The 25,723-nt window shown below is 33.6% G+C and overlaps 1 protein-coding gene across 17 annotated transcripts in view; it reads right to left on the reverse strand.

Annotated features, from left to right (window-relative positions):
• DIAPH2 (diaphanous related formin 2) overlaps window positions 1–25,723 on the reverse strand; it is a 262,312-nt gene that overhangs the window by 110,809 nt on the left and 125,780 nt on the right. For 9 of the 17 annotated variants that reach the window (XR_012777361.1, XR_012777360.1, XR_012777356.1 and 6 more), the window contains 4 exons: window positions 21,989–22,163; window positions 17,964–18,091; window positions 14,245–14,362; window positions 13,545–13,942 (listed from right to left, as the gene is read on the reverse strand). Coding sequence is in view for 1 of the 17 variants with exons in the window: in XM_075513467.1 (XP_075369582.1) it covers window positions 22,039–22,163 (125 nt within the window). In the remaining 16 variants the exon portion in view is untranslated. Of the gene's footprint in view, window positions 1–13,541; window positions 13,943–14,244; window positions 14,363–17,963; window positions 18,092–21,988; window positions 22,164–25,723 lie in introns of those variants that run through there. The other 8 variants (XR_012777350.1, XR_012777358.1, XR_012777347.1 and 5 more) reach the window with 6 other exon arrangements.

The following is a 25,723-nucleotide window of genomic DNA, read 5'->3' on the forward strand; positions in this document are numbered from 1 at the left end:
TTATGCCCATTAATCCATTTCCTTTTTTCATTTTAATACTACTGCAGATGGCAACTACACAAAATTACTCTTAGATTTTCTAAGTGTCAAGTTTGATTTTTTGAAGAAGTGCTATTGCAGTTTAAAATTTACAGGCATCTTCCAAGAGCGCTATCCTATTTCATTGATTTCAACACACCAACCTGAGATTAAGAAATAAATCACTGTTCAGTAACCGGCACCAAAAAGTTAGCAATATATGCTTTACCGTGCAATCTGTAAAATTCTCTGTGCGCCGTGTCACTAAAGAACTCTAAAGAAAATTAAAATGCAAACAAATAACAGAAGAAAACTTCATGTCTTTTAAACAAAGATACAGATAAATGCAGACCATTAAATTGCATTATCCTTATGACTTTATTAACTTTTGTTGCCAAATTTAAGTTATCTACTAGTTCTACTTGTTCCTGTTGTCTTCTTGTTAAAAAAGAGGCTGGGAAACTTCCACACCTTTTTTCTTTCTCTTTTTTCTTTTTTTTTTTTTTTCCCCCCCTTTAAAAGGATTTTGTTTCTGTGTTTGCATTACAGCTGCCAACTTAAGTTTCCATTCAGTTCTGTGGTTTGCTTGACAATGACCATCACCAGGAAGGGAAAAAAAACGTTTAGATACCCAGACGGATAAGGATTTCTGCAGTAAAAATATTAAGTGTAGTGTCATTATCAAAATACAAGTAAATATTAGTACAGTTGTATAAAGCCAGCTGTAGTGACTGAAAATATCTTTTCTGTAAGTCGATGAGTTTTTACACTTTGAAATATGACCAGATGACTACAGTTTGCTGGCATTTCAGTGCAATGCCTAAATTAACTTAATTAAGCAAGCAATGGATACAAATGTTACCATGACACTATGCTACCACATTATGTCAGAGATAAAGAATCACTAATTACCATCAATAGTAGAATTAAATTCTTAACATCCATATTAGGACCACTACCATGGTACTTCCATGCTTTCTCCTGGTTTCTTCCATGTAAACAGATGAGAACAAAAGATCAGAGAAATCAAGGTTAAAGACCCCAAATCTGCTGGAGGGAAAGTCATCACTTCTACCATAACATCTGCTATGAATTTCACATCAATATATCAATAACTTGAATAATAGAGTTAATAAAGTACCTGAACACACAAAAAACTCACTTGCCCAAAGGCAAGACCTATCACTGTCAGCATTTACAAAGAAAATGAAAGCTAACACTGACAGCTTGGCATTCATCAACAATAAACATGCCACAGTAGAAAGAACATTGGTAATTTAACTGTAATTATAAAGAATGAACTGGTGTTCCAGCAGTTAAGGAGGCCTCTCTCCAGCATATACAGTCCCTATAAAAATGGGATTTAAGGCATGTTGACCACAGGTCTGAAACAATAAAACAAACAGACCACAGAGTTGATGTCTTTGATACCTCCAGAAGAATAAAGAATGCACTGCAAACAAAAAGGAGATACCTGCCAGAAGCTTCTTAACACTTTCCAACAGCATTTCAAAGACTGAATAGAAGTTCTTTTGACATGTCCTTCCAGCTACTGGTTACAGGAAGCTGAAAACAGGTGAAAGCAGCATTCCATTGGGAGAGTTTTTCATGTAATGCTTGATTCTCAAAAGTTTGTGCTGACAAAAAAATTCATTTAAGAAAGAGGCAGCTGGCATTATGCTACAGATGCCTTAACTCCTAATAGAGAGCAAAAACATAAGAACAAAAGAAAATAAAGGCCCACTGGGACTAGAGATGGAAGAGGTTCTCATTTATAAATACACTCAACCTAAAGGGAAAGAATCAATGTATTTAGTGTATTATATAAATCAGCACTATAATGAGGAGGTAAAAAATATTCAGCCTGGAATTTTCTAGGAGTCTGAAAAGCAAAGCCACCTAAACTTAATTTATTTAAATATCTGATCTACTTATTTTTTAGTTAACTTCAGTTTTACTGAATGTATCAAGGTTTCTTATTCTACTATACACATTGATCCTAATACTTGAGAACAGTTTCTGCTGTAATGAAAGACAGCACAGCATCACAAAAACCCCAGAAACACGGCTTTATTATAAATCTCCATATGATTTCCTGAAAATTTGTCCACACCAGTCTTTTTAGGTGCATTTCTAACTGTTTGATTTCACAGTTAGATTTTGAGACACACTGGTTTTAGATAATCATAGTCAATCATAATTTACAATAGGAAAACTGGTAATCCATCTACTATTTCCAATGTAAATAGCTTTTTTCCTAAAATGCATTTTTGAAAAATACACAGTGTTTTGTTTCTTAGCTTTAAGTTGCAGATTGATAAATCTGCATTGAGGAGTGCAAAATGTCCATGAACTATATCATTATGCAATGATGAAGCTCTGAGCCTTCATAATCCTAAATACTGCAAGACTGAAAATATAAATGTCAACGTGTATTCTTTCATGCTTTACTAAATTTACAATTTGAAATAATTTATTATTCTGTTAACTCCTCCAAACTCTTGAGTACTCATTTAATGTTCTGAAAATTGACAATTTCCATCAGAATGTTCTGTGTCTCGAATAATACAGTTTAATTAAAACTGGCTTATTAAAATTTCCATGACAAATTATGTGTTTGAATGTTTCTCTCCTGTCCTGAGCTGAACTACGGAATTAATGTCAGCAGTACTTGAAGCAGGAGGGAATGCAGCCACATATCATAATGCCACCTTACTATTCTGGAGATACACATACACACTACAACTCTTTAAAAGCAACAGATATATCTGGACAACTTGATGCTTTGATAAGATTACAACTTCGTTATTAATCCAACACAAAGTATATAAATTTTAACAGTATAAAACCAGTCTATTATCTTTACTGTGTATTATTCTATTTTGAAGAAATAGAAGTTATTTTTACTTCCATTAACTCATTGTCAGTCAACTCAATCCATAACATGTTACTGTAGACACTGTGGGAAAATTAATAAACGTGCTGAAAAACTGCCTATTCAAAAAGCTTGACAGTAAAATTGTTGGAAATGACATGGTTGGGGGAGAACCAATTAGGCAGAAAGAATTATGTAAATAATCACACAACAGCTGATTTTTGTTTGTATGCATTTATGATGTATTAGATAAAGCATACAAGAGTGAGAGTAAAAAACATTTGTGACACCACTCATCATAAATGTTGCATTTTACTAATATCAATGTGTGTATCACCAGATCTGCTTGCAAATTAACCTTACACATAGGTGGCACTTGACATCCTCAGCGGTAAGAAATTAGCAACAAAAGAAATTAAGTGTACAGCAGAGCAGGCAAGAAATCAGAAAACAATTAGAAGACTGCTTCCACAGAGGGGTCTGCATTTATACCTAAAGGTACTTTAATGAAAATTCACAACATTCAACAATTCATATCTAGCCTTCTATATTTCTGAGTCTGAATCAAGTGTTGAGTAACAGCCAAGCTGAGCTTAAATGGGTGACTGAGCACTGGAACAAGTTGTCCAGAGAGGTTATGGAATTTTGGAGATACTCAAAAGCCATCTGGACATGGTTCTGTAAGCCTGCTCTGGATGGCCCTACTTAAGCAGGGGGGTTGGACAAGAGGACCTCCAGAGATCCCTTCCAACTTCAACCATTCTGTCATTCTGGGAAATCAAAATGAACAAGGCTTTGGTTACCCTGCTTATACATAATTTCAACTTCATTATATAACATCTCAAATAATTTCTTCCCCTCTAAGCTGGATATATAATGCAACTTCATTCCATTAAAAAAATCCCAAATTTACAAATAAGCTTTACACACTGTACTTGACTCAAATATAGCTTTTCCCACTCCAAGCACACCAAAATTGAATCAGACTGTGAGAACTGCTGAAGAAAAACATGAAACACTAAGAACAAACCATTTGGCAGAATCCTCACTATGAACTATAAACATCCAGTTTTAAAATTACCTTGCTGAATAGTTCATTATTGCAACAAATCAAATGGTCTTTATTATTTAAACTTGTAGTTCAATAAAATGGATTCTCATCATCATCAGAATTTCACAAGATACTAATAATTCAGCTAAAGCAAGTATAAGGACCAAATAAATGAGTTTGTTTATCTGCACTGGGTTTGATTTAGCTTCCTATCCACACTTAAGCCAACTCATTGTCTGACTTTCCAAAAAAGAACCAAACCTATGCTTCAAACTCATCCGTGACAATAATATAATCCCTTGACACGATCAGCTGAAATTAAAACCATAAGTACACTACTTGCTAATCCATTGCCATATACTGTTCATAGAGCAAAACATTTCCCCCCACACACACACAGGTCCACTTATCTACAACTAATATTAAAGAAATACACTTCAACAACAATACAAATATTTTTTTAATGATTTCTGAACAACTACCACTAAGTGTGAAAATTTACTAAAAATATTTCAACCATACAAACTGCATTCTGTCATTTCAAAACTCCTGCATACCATTTCAGAGCAGGATTCTGGATCAAGGAACTGCCAAGCTAGGCAAAAAATATGTTTCATATAGCTAGAAGAGAAAGTTTGATTCAATGGGGTCATCATCTTTAATGAAGGATGTACCAGTGCTCTGAGTTTCTAATCTCCAAGCTCATTCATAATAGAGCATTCTTTGAATTGAACTGGAGAAACACAAACAGAACTTATTAGCTGAAGACAGAAATTCAGCTTTAATAACAGTAAGTCATTTACACTGATAGCTTTATTTTCACCTGCTATCAGTATGTAAACAGATGCTAACAATTTTATCATTCACACTACATACATAATGTACCTCTGTGACTACACAGAAGACAAGACTTCTGAAGCATACACAGATAATTATGAATCACAATTATATACCTAATCTTTCCTTCCTGTTGAAAGCCTTTCTTCTTTTTTTTTTTTTTTTTTTTTTTGGGGGGGGGGGGTGGGGGTGGTGGTGTGCAGAAATCTTCATTACAATACACTTCATCTACCCAAATTAGAACTCAAAGAAACCAAGACCCATAGAAGGAGTCCCATTTTATCTGTTTACACAAAATCATGTACTTCTGAATAGCTTAAAGATTCACTAATAAAATACCCATAAAAAGCTCAGTGTGAGAATTTCTCTCTCATTACAAAGCAAATTACCTCATCATTCAGCATTCTGACAGAAGAACCCAGAAAAAAACCACAAAAGAACAGTTGCTTCTCAGTTATCATACAGCAAAGAGGTCTATTCATCTCCCTGGCCTTCATTACATTAGTACCTGAAGAAGTCATTAACTATCAGAATTATTTAATGCAACTACATTCACTGTGTACAAACACTATTTCAGTGTTTGTGTTCATGAAAATGAAGCACAGAAAGATCATAACCACCTGCTAACAATCCTCGCTGTGACCTGCTCCTTCTCCCTAAATTGCAGAATCATGCTTACGTTCATGTTAATTCAGATGAGGCTTCCTGACTTGTCCCTAAATGGCCATAAAACTTTCATCTTAATAAACACTAGAAAAATCTGTCAATGTTTACTTACTCCTAGCTCTAAGTAATCATATCAATTCCTAATTTTCATGCATTCAAACTTCTCAATAATGAAAAGACTATTTCCATTGATTCTACATACACCACTTCAGTACGCACAAGAGAAAGCTTATGTCAACAAAATTTCAATACTTTTTTTATTTATACTTCTGTTAATCAGGATGCAAAGATCAGTGCTCATTTCTCTAAAAGTCCCATAGGAACTCTCTAAGCAAAAACTGATAAACAAGGGACTATTTTATAAAATATTCAGTCCAAGGAACAAAGCTCCACAGGCTGTTTCTGAAATTGGTTTATATTGGAAGAATCTACTCAAAGACTTACGATGCTGATTTAGGCATTTCCTGTGGTAGCATAAAGAAGAAAACTTTAAAAGTAAATAAGAGCACTTGGCTCCTCAAACAGAATACATAAAAGGCAGCATTTATAAAGCCACAGGCTAGAGAGAAGGGAAGATCTTGTCTATCTTAAATAAAAATATTTTTTAAAATTGCAAAAACTCCAAAATTAGAGCTAGGTATTAACCTAAATTAACCTAAAAACACTAGTATTTTTTTCTTCAGAGAAAAAGACAGTTGATGACCTTAGAAGTTTAGGGGGTTTTTCCATAATTGTAACAGGGAAATGATCCCCAAAGTCCATACTCCCATTTTTAACAGGGGACATAAAGATCAAAACAATTTCTAAAAGCTCTAGAACTTAAAGCAAAACAAACCTTTCATCCTGACAAAACCAAAGCTTTATTTCCACTGATGAAGTCACCAGAATTTTGAAACTGCTTTTGCAAAAACATGCTGAGAGGAACTGAATTTACTGACACTGCCTGACAGGTGAAAAACGTCCTTTTAAGAGAATGGCAAAATGCCATTGGCATGCAAGAGGTGGACTATTTAGCTTCATTTGTTCTGAAAAGGAAGTTGTGAGAGCTGTTAAAAATAAAGACAAAGAAGATATTTTACCAGATGAAGAATGAAACAGATACAGGTATAGATATAACTTCACATTCAGTGTATATTGGTTACGTGTTTCATGATCTTCCCTTGCAGTTCTTAAGCCTTTTTAGACCTACAGCACGTACTGCAATATGACGATAGCATGAAGAGGGGTAACTGGTGGGAGTGCTAGAACAATGGATACTAGAAGATGACAGGACAGAAGAAAGGCAAAGAGAGTCTTATAAAATTACAAAAAAATGTAAAGAACTCTCCAGTTTATTATTCCAGCTTGGTAATGCTTTACAGGTTATTTTCCTATACTTGTACAAAAGTCATAGATCTTTGCTTAGATCCTTCACAGTCATGGATCACATTTTTGCCTGGAATCCCATACTAAGAAGTCTGAAATGTAGTCACTCCCTATATACTTCATGCAGGTGCTACTCCAGCACCTTTTACAACAGAAATCATCCAGTTCTTAACTCAATTCTCATTTGTGATATTTTGGTTTAAAAATAATTTGAAACAGTATGAAGAAGGATATTTGTAGCTTTTTCAAACTCAAATCTCTCTCATTGTTTGCGGTGGCAAACAATTAATTATAATCACTGTTCATGCATTAATTAGAAAGCAACACACAAGACATGATAGTCAAGAATATATGAAACAGAAAATGTTGCAAGAGTAATGGATTTCTAACATACCTTCCCTGGAGAACAATTAGATAAAAATCTGTTTAGATGAATAAAAACAAGAAAGAAAACAAGTAAAATGCAGCTAGTACAAACAAAATTATTCTGCAAAATTTGTTTTGCATATTATATTCAAATTAATTAAATGTGACTTTCAAATAACACAAACCATTGACAAACAATGTTCTAACAACAATAAAAAAATTAGTTGTTGATACCTATTTCAGCACAGCCACAGCAAGGTAGCCACTCCTAGAAATATTATATTAGTTTCAGAACACACAATGAGATGCCTTAAACAATAATTACAGCTTTGTGTGCCCTAAATCTTTCAGAGAAACTGCAACCACATTCACTTTCTCTTTGATCATGCAGTTTTTCCTCACTTCATCTGGATTTAATTAAGAGAGCTATGTTTGAGCTGTCAGTTGTACCCAGTTTTCACAAGCTTCAATCAGCAGATCTGATGGTTACTTCATCTAGATAAAGTTTTTCGGTAAAGTGTGGGGAAGGAAAAGAGAACTGACTCCTTATATTTCTAGGTTTCCTTTAATGTAGCAATGTCAGAAGTCCTCATTTTCTTGTTTTTAGAAATCTGAAAAAGTTCAGATCATATGATGTTTCAAGAGCCTAGATGTTCAAAATCAAGGAGGAAAAGGAATTATTTTACGTCACCTGATAAAAAAGCAGAGAATAAATTTCTTAAAATTGAGATCTGTTTAGTGCAAACAACTATTGTACTGAAGAGTTCACAAATTCAAGTGCAGGAGAAAATGAGAGTGAAAGACTACACTCTAAAAATGAGACTCTATTTTGCACCTAAAAAGTATTTTGAATACTATTTTCCTAGTATTATAATATTAATTATAATACCAGTTATTAATTATAATACCAGAGTTAATAGCAGTTGTATACCTAAAACCACACACCATATATGATTGGAGTAAAAGGGTGCATTGTTCTTTCCCTCCTCTTTTCTCTCCAGATATTAATACCAAAAATATGTAACCATAACTGATTGAGCAATTATTTGCTAGGATTCACCTCCACATGCACACAAATAGCCTTGCCCCAAATGACTGGGATTAAAACAAAGAAAAGTCAGGAAAGTGAAGGAATGCCTCAAATTTCTATCTCAGCCAACAAACACTTAAGGATATTTCTTAAACAAATGTTCTGGTCAGCCAGAAAAGCAAAGAGCGTAATCACAGGGTAACCAGGATTTGAAATGAAAGTTTCTTATACTCAGACACACCGCTTAAAAAAAAAAAAAAAAAAAAAAAAGTATGCTTTCTCCAAAAAGTGGGGGTTTTTTTAATTTCTTTTTTGGAGAGTGGTGAGGGTGGAGGGCAAAAAGCAGTTCCATCAATGCCAACATTTTTGATAAAGCAATGTCTCGATGACAGTTTGATTTTGATATCTAATGCTGCAGCTCCAGGGATTTAGAGTGTACACTCTCCCTTTAATTTCAGATTTTAAAATAAGCATACAGCAATTAGAAAATGGATCTCTAATGAATTATCGTTCTAGTAGTGCACATTTCTTTACAAAAATACGTTTCAGTGATCTGGACAACTTGGTTTAATATAAATTTAAGGATGAAAGCACAGTTTCCCTTAGGCAATTATTCACAATAAAGAAGCCTTTAGATTCCCATGTATTTAAGTAGATTTTTGTTCATAGAATCTTATTTTTTAAAATCTCCTAAACAAGCAGGCTTTTCCTCCTATATAATTTTTCACGTGTCGTGTAGATTACTGTCAAAAAATTATTCTCTCACTAGTTTGCCAACATATACTCTAAAAATGCATTTCAGCAACCTTTTTATACTTTTCTCCTTTCTCCTGTAAAATCCTCTCTCAATCTTATACAGTCCTAACTTTGAAGCACAATTCTGGATGCAGTCTTCAAGGTGCAGAATAGAATGGAGCTCCCTCGTGTGGTAAATCTACATAATCTCAGGGATTAAACAACAAAAAAATCCAACACAAATCTGTAGTCAAATGTCTGGACTTAAAACAGATAACCTACAAAAGTTTGTACTATATAATTTACAGAATATATGTTTTTCAATAAATAAAACCCAGAAAAATAAGCTATTTGAAGTTCTTAATTGCCACACAGCTACCTGTTGCATATCATTACGCCTCCCCATTTGTAACATGTGTCCAATTTCTTCCTTTATTTGTACTATAATGGAGCCTACAAATTGTTTGTACACTCCTGTTCACAGTATTTATGGTACAGCTCAATATGAAAGAAATCAATACAATCTTATGTCCCCTCACATCAGGGCCTTCCTTCTTAAAAAGAAATGAAGATCTGAAATAGAAGGTAGAAATGTACTGTCAGAAAGAAAATTGATAATCTGCTTTGTATAACACTATTTTCATTTATAAATGTTCCATAGTTCTTGTACTTTTAAATATTAACTTTATGAAAACTGTACCTTAGTCCAGACCAGTTAAAATTCAAAGGATCATTTTCCAAAGGGATTTGTCATTTCTTTTACTGATATCAAATAGTTGTAAGAGAAATGAACATTATGCATTAAAACATGACACATTATTAGGTGGTTTTCAAGTTCAATCTAAGTAATGATTATACCTATATAATCCTATAGTTATCACCTGGAACACCATGGGCATTTTTAGTTTGCTTTAAGAAAGATTAATCAAATGGGAAAAAAATAAAGAAAAGAAAGAATGTATGATGATAAAGGAAGTGTAAAGCTCTTAAAAAAGCGTTGTGCGTTGAATCTGGCAGAAAGACATTTTGCGGATGACTCAATTCTTCCTGCATACCTCTGAATGAAGGGGAAAACTAGAAGGAAACAGAAGAGCCCTTTAAAGAGTAACACTAAAGTAACAAAAAATGTCAACTGACTCTGAAAATCCAGATGAACTGGGTAAATTCACCATCTGGGAAGACAAGTTCTTCAAAAAAGCTTCTAACGGACGTAACTGGGGGCATTTAAGCACAAAGTTTTAATTTAATTCACAGATTGAACACTTTATGAAAAATCATATAATTTTTCATGAAGAAAGATGAGTTACTAACACTTTTCTTTCATATTTTTTGGCTCTATATGCTTCTTATTTTGCTCTCCTCCCCTCCAGGCCCAGTCACATCTCTTTCTGTGATACTTTCTGTGATTTTTGTTACAGACTCTTCCTGAAACTATTATATACATGTGGACTTCACACCAGTCCCTGAAGAACCTGACTGATATCTTACTCTACTAAATATATTGCTACTTACCATCACCCTTTGTTTATGCCCTTAAGACAGCCTGTAGTCTGTGAGGCTGATATTGTCTCAAAGCAAATGAACAATTTTCAAATAACTGGTCAAGCACTGAAACAATGATTTACTAATATCTCTCTGTTGGCTTATATCATGTTTTGCTCATAAAAGAATGGAGTATCTCATGATCAATTATGCAGGCCTGTGTATAATTCTTTTTTCATCAAGGAACATAAAGATATTAAAATACAGGAATATAAAAAAAGTGAATGAAGCCAGGCACCTAGCAAAAGCACAGCAAGGTATCATTAAAAACTTGTATTAGGACAAAAATAAACATCTGGAACCTTGCCAGATTAGACTTGACCAATTTAAAGTTTTCCAAATTCTATTTCACTGAGCAACACACAGACTGTATCCAATTAAGCAATTAACATGAAATATCTCAACATGAAATATCTCAACAGTATCTGTTATTTGATGGTATGTAATAAAAACAGACTAACAATTCTTTTGATGCATAGTGCACCTCAGAGAAAAATATAGAATTTCAGCATAACTTAAGGAAAATTTCATACTTTGTGTGATTAACCCCCCCACACACACACACAAACCCATTAAAGTTGAGAGAGGTAGTAAACCAAAGGAGATGGCTTTAGATTTGCAACCGATAGCGTGTTTGCTCCGGTTCAAGATAAACCTGCTACTCCACATGCCCTACAAGAAGCCTTTGTAATTCCCCATTGGCTGTTTACATTTACAGATTTAATGTAGAAGACGCACTGACAGTTTCTTCCACCACTATTTCTCACGTATCTCCTAGTATCACATTTACTCAGAAGAAACAAAGCAGAGGGCATAAATATGAAGGCTAAAACTATGCTCAAACCTCCTTCATTCCTCAACCCACTTCTGTCAAAGAAACGGTATAGGGAATATATAACTTAATGTTATACTGTCTCTCAGTAGGAAGACTGGACTTCACCAAGCAGGAAGATATCAAAGGGTTTCTTCTACAAGGTTAAACTCATCTTTAATTGGAAAGTCTCTCTAATTCTACACGGGCTGCAGCTTAGTAACTATGGATGGTCAAAGCACATTAGTAAATAGATGAAAATAAAGTTTAATTTCAAATAGCTAGTATAAAAACCTGTATAGCAATTCTGAAATTGTAAAATATAATACTTCCTAGAACTCCCATAAGGATTGTAACAGTATCATGACAAATTGATTGATGTTTCCATTAATTTAGGAAGAAGTTGATTTGGGAAAAAAACTAGCAACGCCACCATTTACTGTACTAAATAACAAAGCAAACCCAACTGGTTTTCAGTTATAACCAGAAAAGGAGACTCATTCTATTACAACAGTAAAATAACTTGCCTTGTTTCAGCAATATATCTTTATGAGTTAACTTAGTACAAAAATTCACAGCTTTCATCTGCTGCATATTACAGCAAACACAATGGGAAAATATGTTACAGGTCTAGAATATTTACACGCAGCAGAAACAGTATTAATTCAATGATGTCTTATATTAATTCAATGATGTCTATTGACCTTCATGATAAATATCTAGTCATACAAAATGTGACACCAGTCATGCAAATATTTCAAAGCAATTTTAGTGGGGGATTAATTTTTTTTTCCAGGGTGAAAAATTAGGTAAGTGAAAGGATTAGTAAATGCCACAAGGCCATACTGACATTTCTCAGTGGAAATGAAATCGAATAGCAACAGTTATATCATGATCGTCATTGAACAACAGAATCTCCTAAAATAAAAATAAAAAATTACATCTTCTGGGATTCTTTCTGTGTGAGTGCTGCTGTGCTGCTCAGGACTGAGATCTTCAGAATGTGTTTCTGATATTGTGCCTTCTAATTGCAATAGGTCCTGGCCATATTTCTCACCTGCTGATTATCTAATTTTTAAACTGCTACCTATAAAAAGGCTAGTCCGCACAAGCAGATCATTTTATATGCTGGGGAGACACACTCTCTAAAGACTAAGTAAACAACTTTAGTACATTTGAGCTCAAGAACATCAAATAGCAGTCTTTATTTTTTTCCCCATAGCATAATAATGTCAATTGAATATACATAACTAAACCTAGCACAAATTGCTTGTAACCTGATTTTGAACTTGGCAGGGTCAGTTCTTCAATAGGATTCAAAATGCTGACACGCTATGAGCTTGAACAATTAGCAATGCAAAAATGGAAACAGAAAACACTGTTTATTCATTGATGCCCTGAATTTTCTAAAAAAGCCGCTAGTTTGGAAAAGAAAAGCAGATTATATGTATGTACTAATTCTTCCTATCTTCTATCACAGTGCTTTCAGAAGTGGGATTTTCTGCCTACACTGATGAAATACGTCAGACCTTCAGATGTACTTCTAAGAATTACAAGCATGATCAGTTTAATCAAGTGTGTCTTGGTTGCTTTAGCATACCCATTTAAATATGATGCGATTGTTCAGAGATAAAAGGTTTTTAAATGTAACCTCTCATAAAATGATATACTATTGATTTCCTTTTCAAAAGTGCACTTTAGTGATTCTTTTCTTGCATTTGGGGCATACATATTTGGCGGCTGTCAGTCAAGCAGCCAAGCAACTCACTGAAATCTCAAATCTGATACTCAAGTCACAAATTTAGCTTTCCTAGAGGTACATGAACTTAGAAAAGAGAATCCGGGACGCAAAATTTAATGTACACCAAGCACGTGGGGTTTTTTTTCCTTTGCTCATCATGTCAATCAACTATGTAAATTTGAGTAAAAAGCCTACAGAATATGTAGTAGGAGGTGGAAGTTCTTAAGAGCATTAACAATGAATCTTTGAATCTCATTAACAATTAATTCAAATTGACCCAAGTCTGTAGTAGAGGAAAAAAAAAAATGGTATTTCTAGTACTTACATGTACATTCTACTGCAAAAAGTTCCTTGCAACATGAACATTTTATATACTTGGGAATGCACTAGGATAACAGAAATCCAGAAAACTTGAACATCAAAAGGGATAAAAAGTTGCTTACAGTCAAAAGCAGATAAATGTGTACATTTATCTGCACAATTGCAATTCTAGAGATAGAAGTAAAAAAAAAAATTCCCACCTTAAGTATGAAATAAATTGTAAAGCAAAAGATGTACAGCATAACAGGACTTATATTTACTGCTTAAAGCATTTTCCATTTAAAAAGTACTGAGCATATAGTAAGAATGGCTTACAAAGAAGGAAAAACATTTGTGACTTTCAGGGTATAGGCGGAAAGAAAAAGTTTGCATCTTTTTGTCATGTTGAAATTTTCCTGCCACTAATAAGAGTATTGCTAAACGTTGTCATTCTGACACTGTGCCCCTTATCTCAAAATCTGGATTCTCAATCTTCATCCTTCCATCCACTGGCTACTTTCCATTCTCCTCTTACTGTATTGTCTTCCAATCTTTCTCTCGCTGATTGCATTCTCACTTCCCTTTCTGTTATTTTGCGCATCTGACTAGAACAGAACAATGAATGAAAGTGATTAGACAGGAAGCCCAATAGAATCATAGCTTCAAAATTAATTCAATTCACATTCCTACTTCAGCAGTTGTCCTCAGCCTGTATGGGCTTGTAAGAATCAGAAGTTAAATAGGAAATCAGCATAGAAAGAGCCAACGTACAGGGTGATTTTACGTTTCATTTAACATGGTCTTTTTGGCTGTACTCTTGTCGGACAGAAAGTGAAAGGGAAACAGAGAACTTTCAACTGAAGAAAATTATTTATTGATCACTATATTTCTAATATACTGCACATACTTGCATATTGAGAAGGCAACTGTAAGGTCTCTTTAGCAGGAAGGTCAGACCTTAGAAGGCTTTTTTGCTCTCTTTCCTCAGGTTTGAAACTTGTAAACCACAAGTAAGTAAAGAGATACTGAAACCACATAAGATATAGCTTAAACAGAAAACTCCGTAAATCAAAGACTCAACAGCAAATAAGTGGTTATTTTTCTGTGCTGTACCTTCAGTAGGCAGTGCAAAGTCTTTTTCTTCTTTTTCCACTTACTATTTTAATTTAGAAAAAAAATAAGATTTTTCTTGTATGTTGCTAATAGAAAGATAAATTAACCACAAGTCTATTTTTGAAGAACTAATTTAGCTCATATTTAAATGCAAACTACAAAAATTGTATATTTTTAAATAATCAATACCAAATAGGAGAAGTCTCATTAAATGCTGTAGTACAAGCACTACTACTAGATGCTAATTTTAATTTCCTGACATTAAGCAAGATCCTAAAGTTCCAACAAGTTCATAGTTGTTTCATGGGTGATAACAAAATAGATCATATGGTGGCCTCAGCTGATCCTCTTAAGAATCATATAAATCAAAGTTCAAAACAGTTGAGTGAAGCTTAAAGAAGTCCATTTTTCCCTGCTGGAAAAAAAAATTGATTTTAAAGTTCCATTGTTTCTAGCCTTTCCTCATTTACAAACAGTATCAATAATATGAATTTAGTGGGTTTTGTTCTGTTTTCTCTATATTAGCAAGAACAACCAACAATTGATGGTTGAAAACATTAAAAAAATTTCTTGACTAAGCATTTAATCAAGTATTAATTTTTTCTGAGGTAAGACTTGGAGAAAACAGCTGACATTTTGATCTCAAATTAGAATAAATGACTCCTGTTTCATTTCCTTCCACTGTATACACTCATAAGTCTTCTTAAACAAGACTTTACTCCCCGGTGCTAGCACGTCTTAAGACATGTGCTTTCTGCTTACTATTCCTTGGAGTTTGTTTTTATCTGTAAGCAGAAGGCTTAACTTTAAACAAATGCTCAACACTAAGAGTAACAAAACACACTGATTATATTCCTATAATGTAACCATAACTTTAAAAAAAAAAAAAATCCATGCTACATCTAGAAGCCAGGACTTTCTGTTCCTTTGTTATTCATCACATAACTTAATACTTCATAACTTTCAAACTACAGTAAGTACTTTTTCACTGCCTTTTTTGGACAACATAGGTTTTCTCACTTGGCGGGGCTGGGGGGCGGGGGGGAGAAGAGAGAAAGAGAGGGAAGTAGGGAGGGGATAAGAACCAGGTTCTTTGAGAAGCCAAAAAAAAAAAAAAAATCTTATTCATGTGCAAACTTCAGTAAGGTAGACCTTCTCTCCCTAGACACTACTTACGAAAAGTATTTTATCTGGATAAATAACCATTATTTTCCCAAAATGCCTCTTTTAGTCAAGAACTGCACTTTCCAATGAAATGTTTTCAAATGTCATTTTTGCAGATAGCAAGAACAAAACCTTTATATAAATATTGTAAGAAAAAGCACATTTATAAAATTGTCTTAAGGATTATACATGACCTAGAATTTGAAAAACCATTGAATGGTTCTCTTTTCCAGTTCCCAAAGTACTGAAAAATGCCTCTGCGTTTAAAAACACATTCAAATACACGCATGCAAAAGATAGTTACTTCAAACAGAGGGGCATATACAAGAGTTCCTAGAAATTTTCCCCCTTTGAGGTTATTTTTTGAGAAGCCTCTAGTTATGAGCAAATTCAGATATTAATCTATATTCACATGCAGAAATTAAGGCACCAGTGCATTTCAGATTGTGTGAAAAACAAAACCAGGCTTTCCTAAAAATGACATTTCAAAACACTTTAAGTGAATTATTTTTCCATAACAAGCTAGGAGGAAATCCCAAGTGTTAACAGATGACAAGAGTGTTAATGCCATTAACATACTTTCAGCACTCCATGTCAGTGTGTAAATGATGTCCTGCTGCTCACTCACTCTGAGACAGAAAAAAGGTTCACAGCCATTTCCAGATGCTGAGATTCTGATTCAGAGTATATTTGTTTCTTCCCTAGTGGCGTGTTATAAGAGATTCTGCAGTACAGTGGTACGTACAAGAGAACTATCAGTTGATGTTTAGTGCACGTTAAATATTATCTAACATTCTCAGTGCACAAAAGTCCCACACACACTTAAAGTAGACTTCTCCCCAGATCATTTGACTACCACTGAAGTACATCAACTAAGGAACTAATAAAACTCATACTTAGTTGTGAGTCAATAGTCATTATTAGATAGAACCATGAGCTTAAATACATAGCAAGTGAGAGTATATGCCTTTCAAGGCAGCTTTTTATTTCATAAAAAGGAGTCTGTTCTAATAAATGGTGTTCCTTTCTGAAAATTAAAATTAGTTCACAAATCACTGTTCTTCTATTTAATGATAAGATGAATACACACTGCTTCGAAAATTTTCGATCTGCAGTAATTTTTGTTCTTTCATTCATGGTTCCCTTAATTTTGCAATTTTTTAAAAATAAGCTTTTAATTCTTCACATGTATGCCATCAGTTAGAAAAAACAAGTGGCACCATTTATTGCTCTGGTAGACAAAAGAATTTAACAAGATTAGGCATGTTAATCTCTCTTACTGGGGTAAATGATAGAGCTGAAAAACAGAAAGGCTATACAAAAATCTTCATTTAAGGACATACTAGTACATCTAGGATACATTATATAAATAAACTAACGTAAGACTGCTTACGAACTATATAATCGTCCAAAAGCAACACAGCAAAAAGTCTCTCCAGCTAGCAGCATAATAAAAAGAATGAACCTAATGGCCAGTGATCAAACAGCATGTCCTCCTGCCACCCTAGCTCTACCACTTCTCCCTTCTCCTCAGAACAAAGCTCCTGCCTATTTTCTAGAGGACTAAACCTTTGTCGCAGGGGCGGGTGTGGACATGTTGGGAGGGCGGAAGAGATGGTATTTATTATTTATGTATCTATAGTTCTAATCTAAGTCAAGTTTAACTTATTAGTTAACTCTGTACAACTTTCCATTACTCCCTCTGAAATACTTTTCATTCTGTTGTCTTTAATCTTTCTTAATAACATTTAAAGTTAAACCCCATTAATCTGAGTATCTTTCTCTGTCCCCAACTAGACACTCATGCTTTAACATCACTAAAAAGAAAACAGCATATACACCTAGGGCAAGTAAGTATAAAATTCAGAGTTTTCAATTTAAAAAAAATCTTCAATTAGACACAAAAACACTGAAATAAAACAAGGAGTGAAAGCCAGATTTGTCATAGTCGTAATTACTTTTCTAAACTGTTAAATCAGGACCCCCCCCCAGTGCTGCATGAAGCTGGGCTAATTATAAAAGAAACCTCTCACATTTAAAGTTAAATTATTTACAATTTGCTTTTCAAGTAAAGTACAATTCTAGCCATTGGTCAAATCAAGAAAAAGTTGTCTCAAGACTCACACATAAGTTACTTAATGTAGCATGAAACACACAGAAAGAATGTTTTAATCTTTTTTTTTTCTTCCTTAACCATACTATATTCTACTTTCTGTTGTAGCATAGCTGTAAACCTCAGTTTGAAATCAACTATTTCTGGTGGCCAACCACACAGGTCAGCTTCATGATCCTAAAGATTTCAGAGTGTGCTGTGAGCATTCCTTAAAACTTCGGAAATTAAATACTTACAGAAAATCCCAATATAAGGCAGACAAACTAAAATCCTAGCATGATAGCAAGACAGCAACCATAAAAATCGCTTCAGAATCCCACAGAAGTATTTCCATACAGCTATCTCAAAAAGTCCACAGTGTTCACTGCAAAAAACACAGACACACACAAGATGCAGAACTGTGTCCCAGCAAGCAGTGATGGAAGCAAGTTTGAACCGTTTACTAATTGAACACAAAGTTCTACTACAATGACGGTGCTAACAGAGCCAGTTTTTTGATGTAGAAAAAGAGATAAACAATATTACATTTTTTTATTCTTCATACCTATGAAGCTACAAAATTATTGAAATACTGTATTTAGTTGAAATCAGTATTTAAAATGCATATTAAAAAACTACCAGTAAAGACTGGGAAAAAAAGTCCTAAACTAAAGAAGTTAATCTACTTTGTTATTGGAGATAAATTTAAGTGACCTGATCACAGTACAGAAATTCTGACATGGAGGAAAAGATATCTACAAACAGGTCCCAAAAAACTTCAAAGGTTTTTAAAGTGTCATGATGGCCAGAAACTGAAACCACAAGGAGTCAAACCAGATCATTATGTATATTTGAGAGAAAAATCATTGGTACGATCTATTACAGATGTAGTACAACTTACACTTTGTCAAGTTAAGATTGTATACTGTCATAAAATATATGCTTTTAGTTAAAAAGAAGGTATAAAGTTGATAGTGGCATTATTTGCTGAGACTGTTCTATTATGCTTGAAATCAAATCAGATGATCATACTATATCTTAATTGTTTATGAAAGATGGCAATCAACCTATAGCTACAGCATCTGAAATTGTTATTATATTCATTGAACTTTATGATCATAAATGGAAAAAGTAAAGCAGGAAGTCACACTGACACAATTACAGAATCAATTCACATGAATATCTGCACAGCTCTAAAGAAAGTGACGTAATACCAAATGTGCTTCTGCTATCAAATTCTTTCATTTATTTGCCTATAGCCTTACTTAAAATATAAACTATTCAGACAAGATCAACTCATTTTCCTCAGTTTGTAAATAAAACATAAGTGTTTGATATGTATCAAGTTAGCAGGCTGCAGTCAAAACTACATGAATTTAATTTAACAGCTTTAATTCAAAGTTTGTTAATCTATGGGGTATATTTATGTGAACATATTACTTCTGCATTATATTGCAATTTTTTAAACAGGTTGTGCAATAGTAACATACTACTCTTCCTGTCTTTGTATTTAATTCCTAAAGTAGTTTTAAGTTATTTTTAAGCATTCAAGAGTTACATCAAGTAGTATGCACAGAGATGAATAACTGTATGCGCTAAATACACTGATTAAGTGAAATCACAAATTAGCCTGCTTAGAAATAGGTCAAGAAAAAAATCCTAGCTGAAAATGCAAGTAGAATTTCTATTAATCTTTTTGTCACTCACAGTACCAAAAACTTATTTGCTAAAAAAGTTAAAAAAACTAAAAGTAATTTCTTTCATAGCATTTGCTTCTATATTATGAATATGAATTCATTTTATTATGAATGAGTATTATGAATTGTATTTTTATTGTAATTGATCTCCTACCTTAGTATGATATCAAGCAATATTCCTTTCATACTCTCTGAAGAAAGTCTCATCCACAATTACTCGTAAACAGCTTTGTTTATTAGCAGGAATGGGAAAGGGAAACTATGCCTTTAATTATGGTATAATTCCTGCATCCTAGAACTCTCTACTGAGAGATGATTTATGTTCAGACACGTCTCAAATTTTCTGAAACACTCAAGCAATTAGAGAGATGTTCAGCCTGAAATTCTTTAACTTTCTAAGCTCAGTATGTGGTATCAACAACAATTCTTCAGCAAGCTGACAGAAACAAAAGAAATTCACACTGAACACTAAAATGTCATTCCCCCCCTCACCAACATTTATTCTTCAATCTAAAAAACAAAACAAAACAAAACCCACAAAAAACCAAAAGAGGAGTGTAGAAAATTTAAAAATATTCAATGATAAGCAGAAACAAATTTGATCACTTGACATAACTGGAGATGACTTTCTAAAAAAGAAAAACACCATCTATCAGGTCATCTATTAATTATGAAAACATAAATCCTTAGGCAGAATCAGTTCATTTCTTACAGTCTTATCTATTTTGTCAAGCCACCAAATTCACTAGTATGATAAAAGCTGTCAGCATCTACAGTTCAGGGTGCCCATTTTAATTACCAGGAATTGATAATCTAGCTGTGACATCAATGTACGTGCACTGAAGCAAGGCTGCCCAGGAGACTTTCAGCAATTAATTTTCAAAAATTTCATAGGATCCTCATATTTTTGCTAATACAAAAAAGCACTATTACTTTTAAATTTTTTTTTTAATTCTTTTGCATTGTCAGATGATCCCTCTTCTTTAAGGGTGATAAACCACAGAGCAGAAAAGGGTAAACATGACCTACTTGGCTTTTTTTTCCTCACCAAATCACTTAAGCAATGCAAATCGTTTTTATAAGTATAGTAAATACATAGGTAGCAAAACAACAAGTGGCAAAGCATTTACTCAACACAACTGAAAAATAATGTGTGTAACCTGTGAAACAGAGCTGTCAAGCTTAACAAGAAAATACGGTTGCAAAAGGTGCATCTCAATATGTTGGTTTCATTTATGAACAAAAAAGTGGGGCTTACTTGACAGTGTATTCAGCCTACGCACATGATGACAAGGCAAAAGACAGTTACAAGGCAATATTATAAGATTTTTTTATGTGAATGTATCTCAGGAAAATAATAAGCCTTTTTTCTTTTTTAATAGCAGAACTGATGATTGTGATTACTAGCAAGTCTCCTAACCTTGCAAATAAGACAAGGTGGAAGAGAATATGTAAGTAACAAGAAACAATTTTCCACTTAGTCATGAGTTGTCTCCCTTAAGCTACTTTTCTTCAGTCTTGTCAGAAACTTAAAATAAATCCATATAGAGAAGATACTATATATCTTCTTGTGAATTTCTGTCACTGAATCCATTCAGATGGTTAATCCTGCTAAAACTTAGTTTCCAAATACACAGTAGTTAAGACCACCTCTTCATTACCTCCACCTACTAAATGTGATGAGCACCTACGAATGGCTCTAGACATCAATCCCCTCTTTTTTCTTTTTTTTTTTTTTTCCCTTTGAAAAACCCACAAAACCATGACTTCTGTCTGGTTGCAGTAAGAAAGAATAGATGTCACGAGCTATCTGAGCTTCTATAAATGCACAAAATGCCTTGGACTTGGCCATGTACCATACACCACAGAGTCGCACATATACAGAAATGTGCTTTCTGCAAAATAAAAACCGGCAAATTTCTTTTAAGAAAAAAATGGACTTTTGCTTGGTGTTTCTCACAGTTTTGTGAGCTTCTGGCATCTACAGTATACTTTACTTGTTACTTTATACTTTTGAGCAAAAGTAAAGCTTGATATATAAAAATTTTGGAGGGAAAACTGGCTAGACAGACATCATTTGTTATTCTCCCACAGATTTTACTTACTAGTGCGTAAAGAATCTATGGTCCCTACTCCCTACAGAAATAAAAGGACAAATCACTCTTGAGTACAAAACATGTAAATATTTTTTTCTCTAAAATGATCGTTTAAAAATAAATAAATAAAAACTATTAACAAAATTCATACTCTCCCCTTCACAAAACAACATATCTGAAGCTAAAATAATTAATACTCTACTACTCATAGTTTTCTAGATTGAAATGATTCAACAGTTATCATTAAATACCATTCTTTAAGACAAAAAAACCCCATAGTACTATCTTTATGACCAGCCACTATAACTACTTACTTCAAGAAAGCTATCCTGTTTCCTCCCTTGAAAGTCTGATTATAAATGCTTTAAGCTATACTCAGTTATATGTTCTCTTAGGTTCAGCACGTTCTGTTATACTTTTCTCTGCACTAGAATAAAAGCATGGAAGAGGAGACTCAAAACTTATTTTCAAGTCTTGTAAATACTTAACCAGACGATCAGAATGTTCAGATCACCAACGAAGACATGCAAAAAGGATATGCTCATCTTTTCTACAAACTTATCATGTTCATCTTCTGTTTTCGGGAAATTCTTAATGACTTTTTCTAGGTTCTGGATCTGACGGTCCATTGAATCAAGGTTGCTCTTCAGAGTCTGGGCTGAAACTAAGAAAAAAATGGCAATGAGTAAAAAGCTTCCAGATTCCAGAAAGGGTATCAGAAGGGAAAAAACAATGTCAGTATAAATAGTCTTGAGGAGAATGATTCCATTAAGTACACTCACATGTTTCTGAATTACTGCTCATAAAAGTCCTACTCTTCATAAAAATTAAGTGAAAATATCTAATGTAATATACCCAATCATCATATTTAATGTTTAAGTGTCACCACTTAATTCTACCATTAGTTCAAATTATTCAACTTCTATTTAAATTTATTGGTAAAAATTCTAATATTTCGTTCTTTAAAATCTAATTCAAAGATTAAAAAGTAACTACAGTTCAAAAAGATTTTACCTTATTAATGCATGTACTTGGTTAAATGAATGATCTTATTAATGCATGTACTCAGTTACAGAAATGATTTAAGGAACAGACATGGAGAAAAGATCAAATATTTTTCTTTTATTGAAATTAAACTGATTTCTAGAAACCAACATCTGTGAAACCCTCCGTTAACATCAAAGGTAGATTTGAATAACAAAAGCTACTGATAATTAAAAAGAAGTAAAGGACCTCCAGTACAGCATCAAGGAAAAAAAAAAAAAAAAAAGAGAGGCTACTCTAAAGAAACACAGCTTACTCTGTCATATGCTATTCTAATGTAAACCACTATTTCTGTAATTCGTATTAAACAACAACTAATTGATACATCATGAGAGAAATCTCCACTGGAAACAATGACATCGTAATTTTGAAGGTGAAGCAATACCATACCACAAAGAAATTCCAGAACTAGATGAACAGAATCTCTGTAGAGAAGCCCCTGGTCAAAATGTAACATTAAAACAAACTGAACCCATAATACTGAGTTTTATGACATAATCCATAAAGTCCACTTATCATTCTCAATTTAATCATAAACAGCAGTTTGACAAGCACTTCCTCTCAATTTAAAGATGGATTTTAGAATCAAATTCTATCTTCTGTTCTTTGTCTCCTCTTGCATAGTTTACAAATACGTGCTTTCAAGAACAAGCAGACAATCTCCACACCACCTTTCCCCAAAGAGCACTGTAACATTTGCACCATTTCACGTCCTTCCTCTAAATTAATTAAGTACAGAATATTTCAACTATACTCTGTTCAAAGGCAATTTATACTCTACAAACTACTTAATCTTTAGTGACAGTGCACATAATCCTGGTCAGTTCTTAGAAAGACAGTGCCACAAACAACTTTTGATATGTGGAACCAGAGGTGAAAGCATCCAGCACATTATCTACTCTTCAGTAATTGGCCAAGCCAATGCTCTTTATTGACTGCAGGCAGCTGCTCTACAAAGCTAACACTGTAGATTTGCATCCCAGCTAACCCAAGGATTCTGTGTCAAGATAAGCACATGACTTTTTTTTTTTTTTTAAAAAGGGGTTTCTGCTTTTTATTATTTTTTGACGGTAATCGATTTGTCTAAAAGTTGCATAGAGGTTTTTTTTTTCTTCAAAAGAATGGTTTATTTTCCTATTTCCTTGTAATTTAAAATATTGTGCTGTGACTACATGACATTAAACAGTAGCAGGAATTTGATTCAAGATGGCTTGAAAAACAGTGTATAGGAAATAAAAATCCTGTAAATAAGGAAGTTGTTCCCAGAACAAAATTAATTCTGTATTCTTTGTAAGTAACAATTCATATCAGCCATAACACCACCAATTTAACTTTTCACAAGCATGTTCAAACACATAAGGCACCAATACAGCTGTCTTTATCACAGACATAATCTTGATTCTATTTTCAATTTTATGTATTTTATACTGGGTACCAAAGGAACTACTAATCATGTAATCTTAAAATCACACAGGTTTTTAAGCTTAAATCAACTGGGGAGAAAAATAATATATCTATACTGACCACAGCATCCTTTGTAGCTATTAACTTAACATTCAAGAGTTAACCTTGAAACCAACCACTAAAGCAGTCTGAATAATAAACATTATCAAAGCTTTTCGGTTATGGCTGCATTAGTTTAACCATTTCATATTATTGTCAGAAAAGGAGCACACATTTTTGCTTGAACTGAAGAACTTGAATTACTATAATATTTTTATAAACTGTTACGTAGTTGGATAGGGAGACAAACAGCATTTAAGTAAAATGCTAGAACTAAAAAATAAATTAGGAGCATGCAAACGGTAATTTTGTTGGTAAAAAGAACAGCAGCTGGTAAGTAAATAGGCAACATAACAGATAAAGTTTAACTGTTTTCAGCAATTTGAAAATATTTAAATGCATGACCGCTTGGGAAGAGTAGTAGTTTATTTCTGTCTGAAATTTAAAAGAGCAAAGAAATTCAGCAAGCAATGACAACTAAGAAGTCCTAGCCTCTGTGATTAAAATGGAAGAAAAGCATTTTCAGTAACTCTGTTTTATAAAAGTAAGTTCAGAAAACAGTTTACATTAGGTGCATACTGACTTTGCAAGTAAGAAGGAAATCTATCCAAGCAAGAAAGCTGCATTCAAAAGCTGTGCTTCCCATAACTAACTTCTATATTCACACTGAATTATCAAAAAGCATTGTAGAATATTCATTTTCATTCACAATTTTTTTTTGCCTAGCCCAGGCAAATGTACAAGTTTCTGTTCAAACAATTTATGAAGCTGTTGTTCTGCAAGACAAGCTTAAAAAGACTACGTAACAGGAAACATATATATAGACTATAGTAAAATACCTGCATTTCCTCCCATAAACCTTTTTATTAGAGATTTACTATTTCAGTAACGTGAAGAGGAGGCAACATGAATACCTTTTACTCTTTCAGGGAAAATTATGTGAATTTCTTAAAAGTCTTGCAAGGTTTTAATTTATGAAAGCATAAACTCTACTTGCAGCAAAATGCCATTTCTTTGAAACCGTTCCATAAATGCACATACTAAAAAGACTGTGTCTATCACTATACTCCTCAAAGCTGGTGATCACAAGACAAAGGCTTGTTCACCTTCAATTTGCCCATCATTCCACATGAAAATTAGACATCCTAGTAGAACTAGACTAAAAATCTACATGAAATGTAGCATTTGGTCTTCAGTGGCACACAAGCACTGTTCAAGAACCATTACTGGGAAAGCCTCTCTGTAGCAGTAATTACAATACTATTCCATTTAACGTTGCAGCAGGAGAGAGCAACCAACTAAATCCAGTACACAAATATCTCATTTCAAGACAGAAACAATGAGACAAATACTAAAAAAAAAAAAAAAAAAAGGGGGGGGGGGGCACAGATGGACGGGACAGGGACAACAGACGACACATGGGACACGACATGGTAACACGGACACAAACCACCAGCAACAACAACCAGAAAAAACTCTCCATAACCCACACACACACTAGAATGAGCAGTCCCAAAAAAGGAAGCAGCCTACAAGAAGTCTGGACATTTCCCTGTATTAGCAGCAAAGACAAAATATTTGCCACATTTCAAAAGTAAAACAAATCAACAGCAATAAACAATCCACCTCAGCACCCTCACAGCTTTACAGGAGAATTAAGACCCCCATCCATAGTGG

Source organism: Mycteria americana, chromosome 10 (genome assembly GCF_035582795.1).
Source record: "Mycteria americana isolate JAX WOST 10 ecotype Jacksonville Zoo and Gardens chromosome 10, USCA_MyAme_1.0, whole genome shotgun sequence".
NCBI classification, from domain to species: domain Eukaryota; kingdom Metazoa; phylum Chordata; class Aves; order Ciconiiformes; family Ciconiidae; genus Mycteria; species Mycteria americana.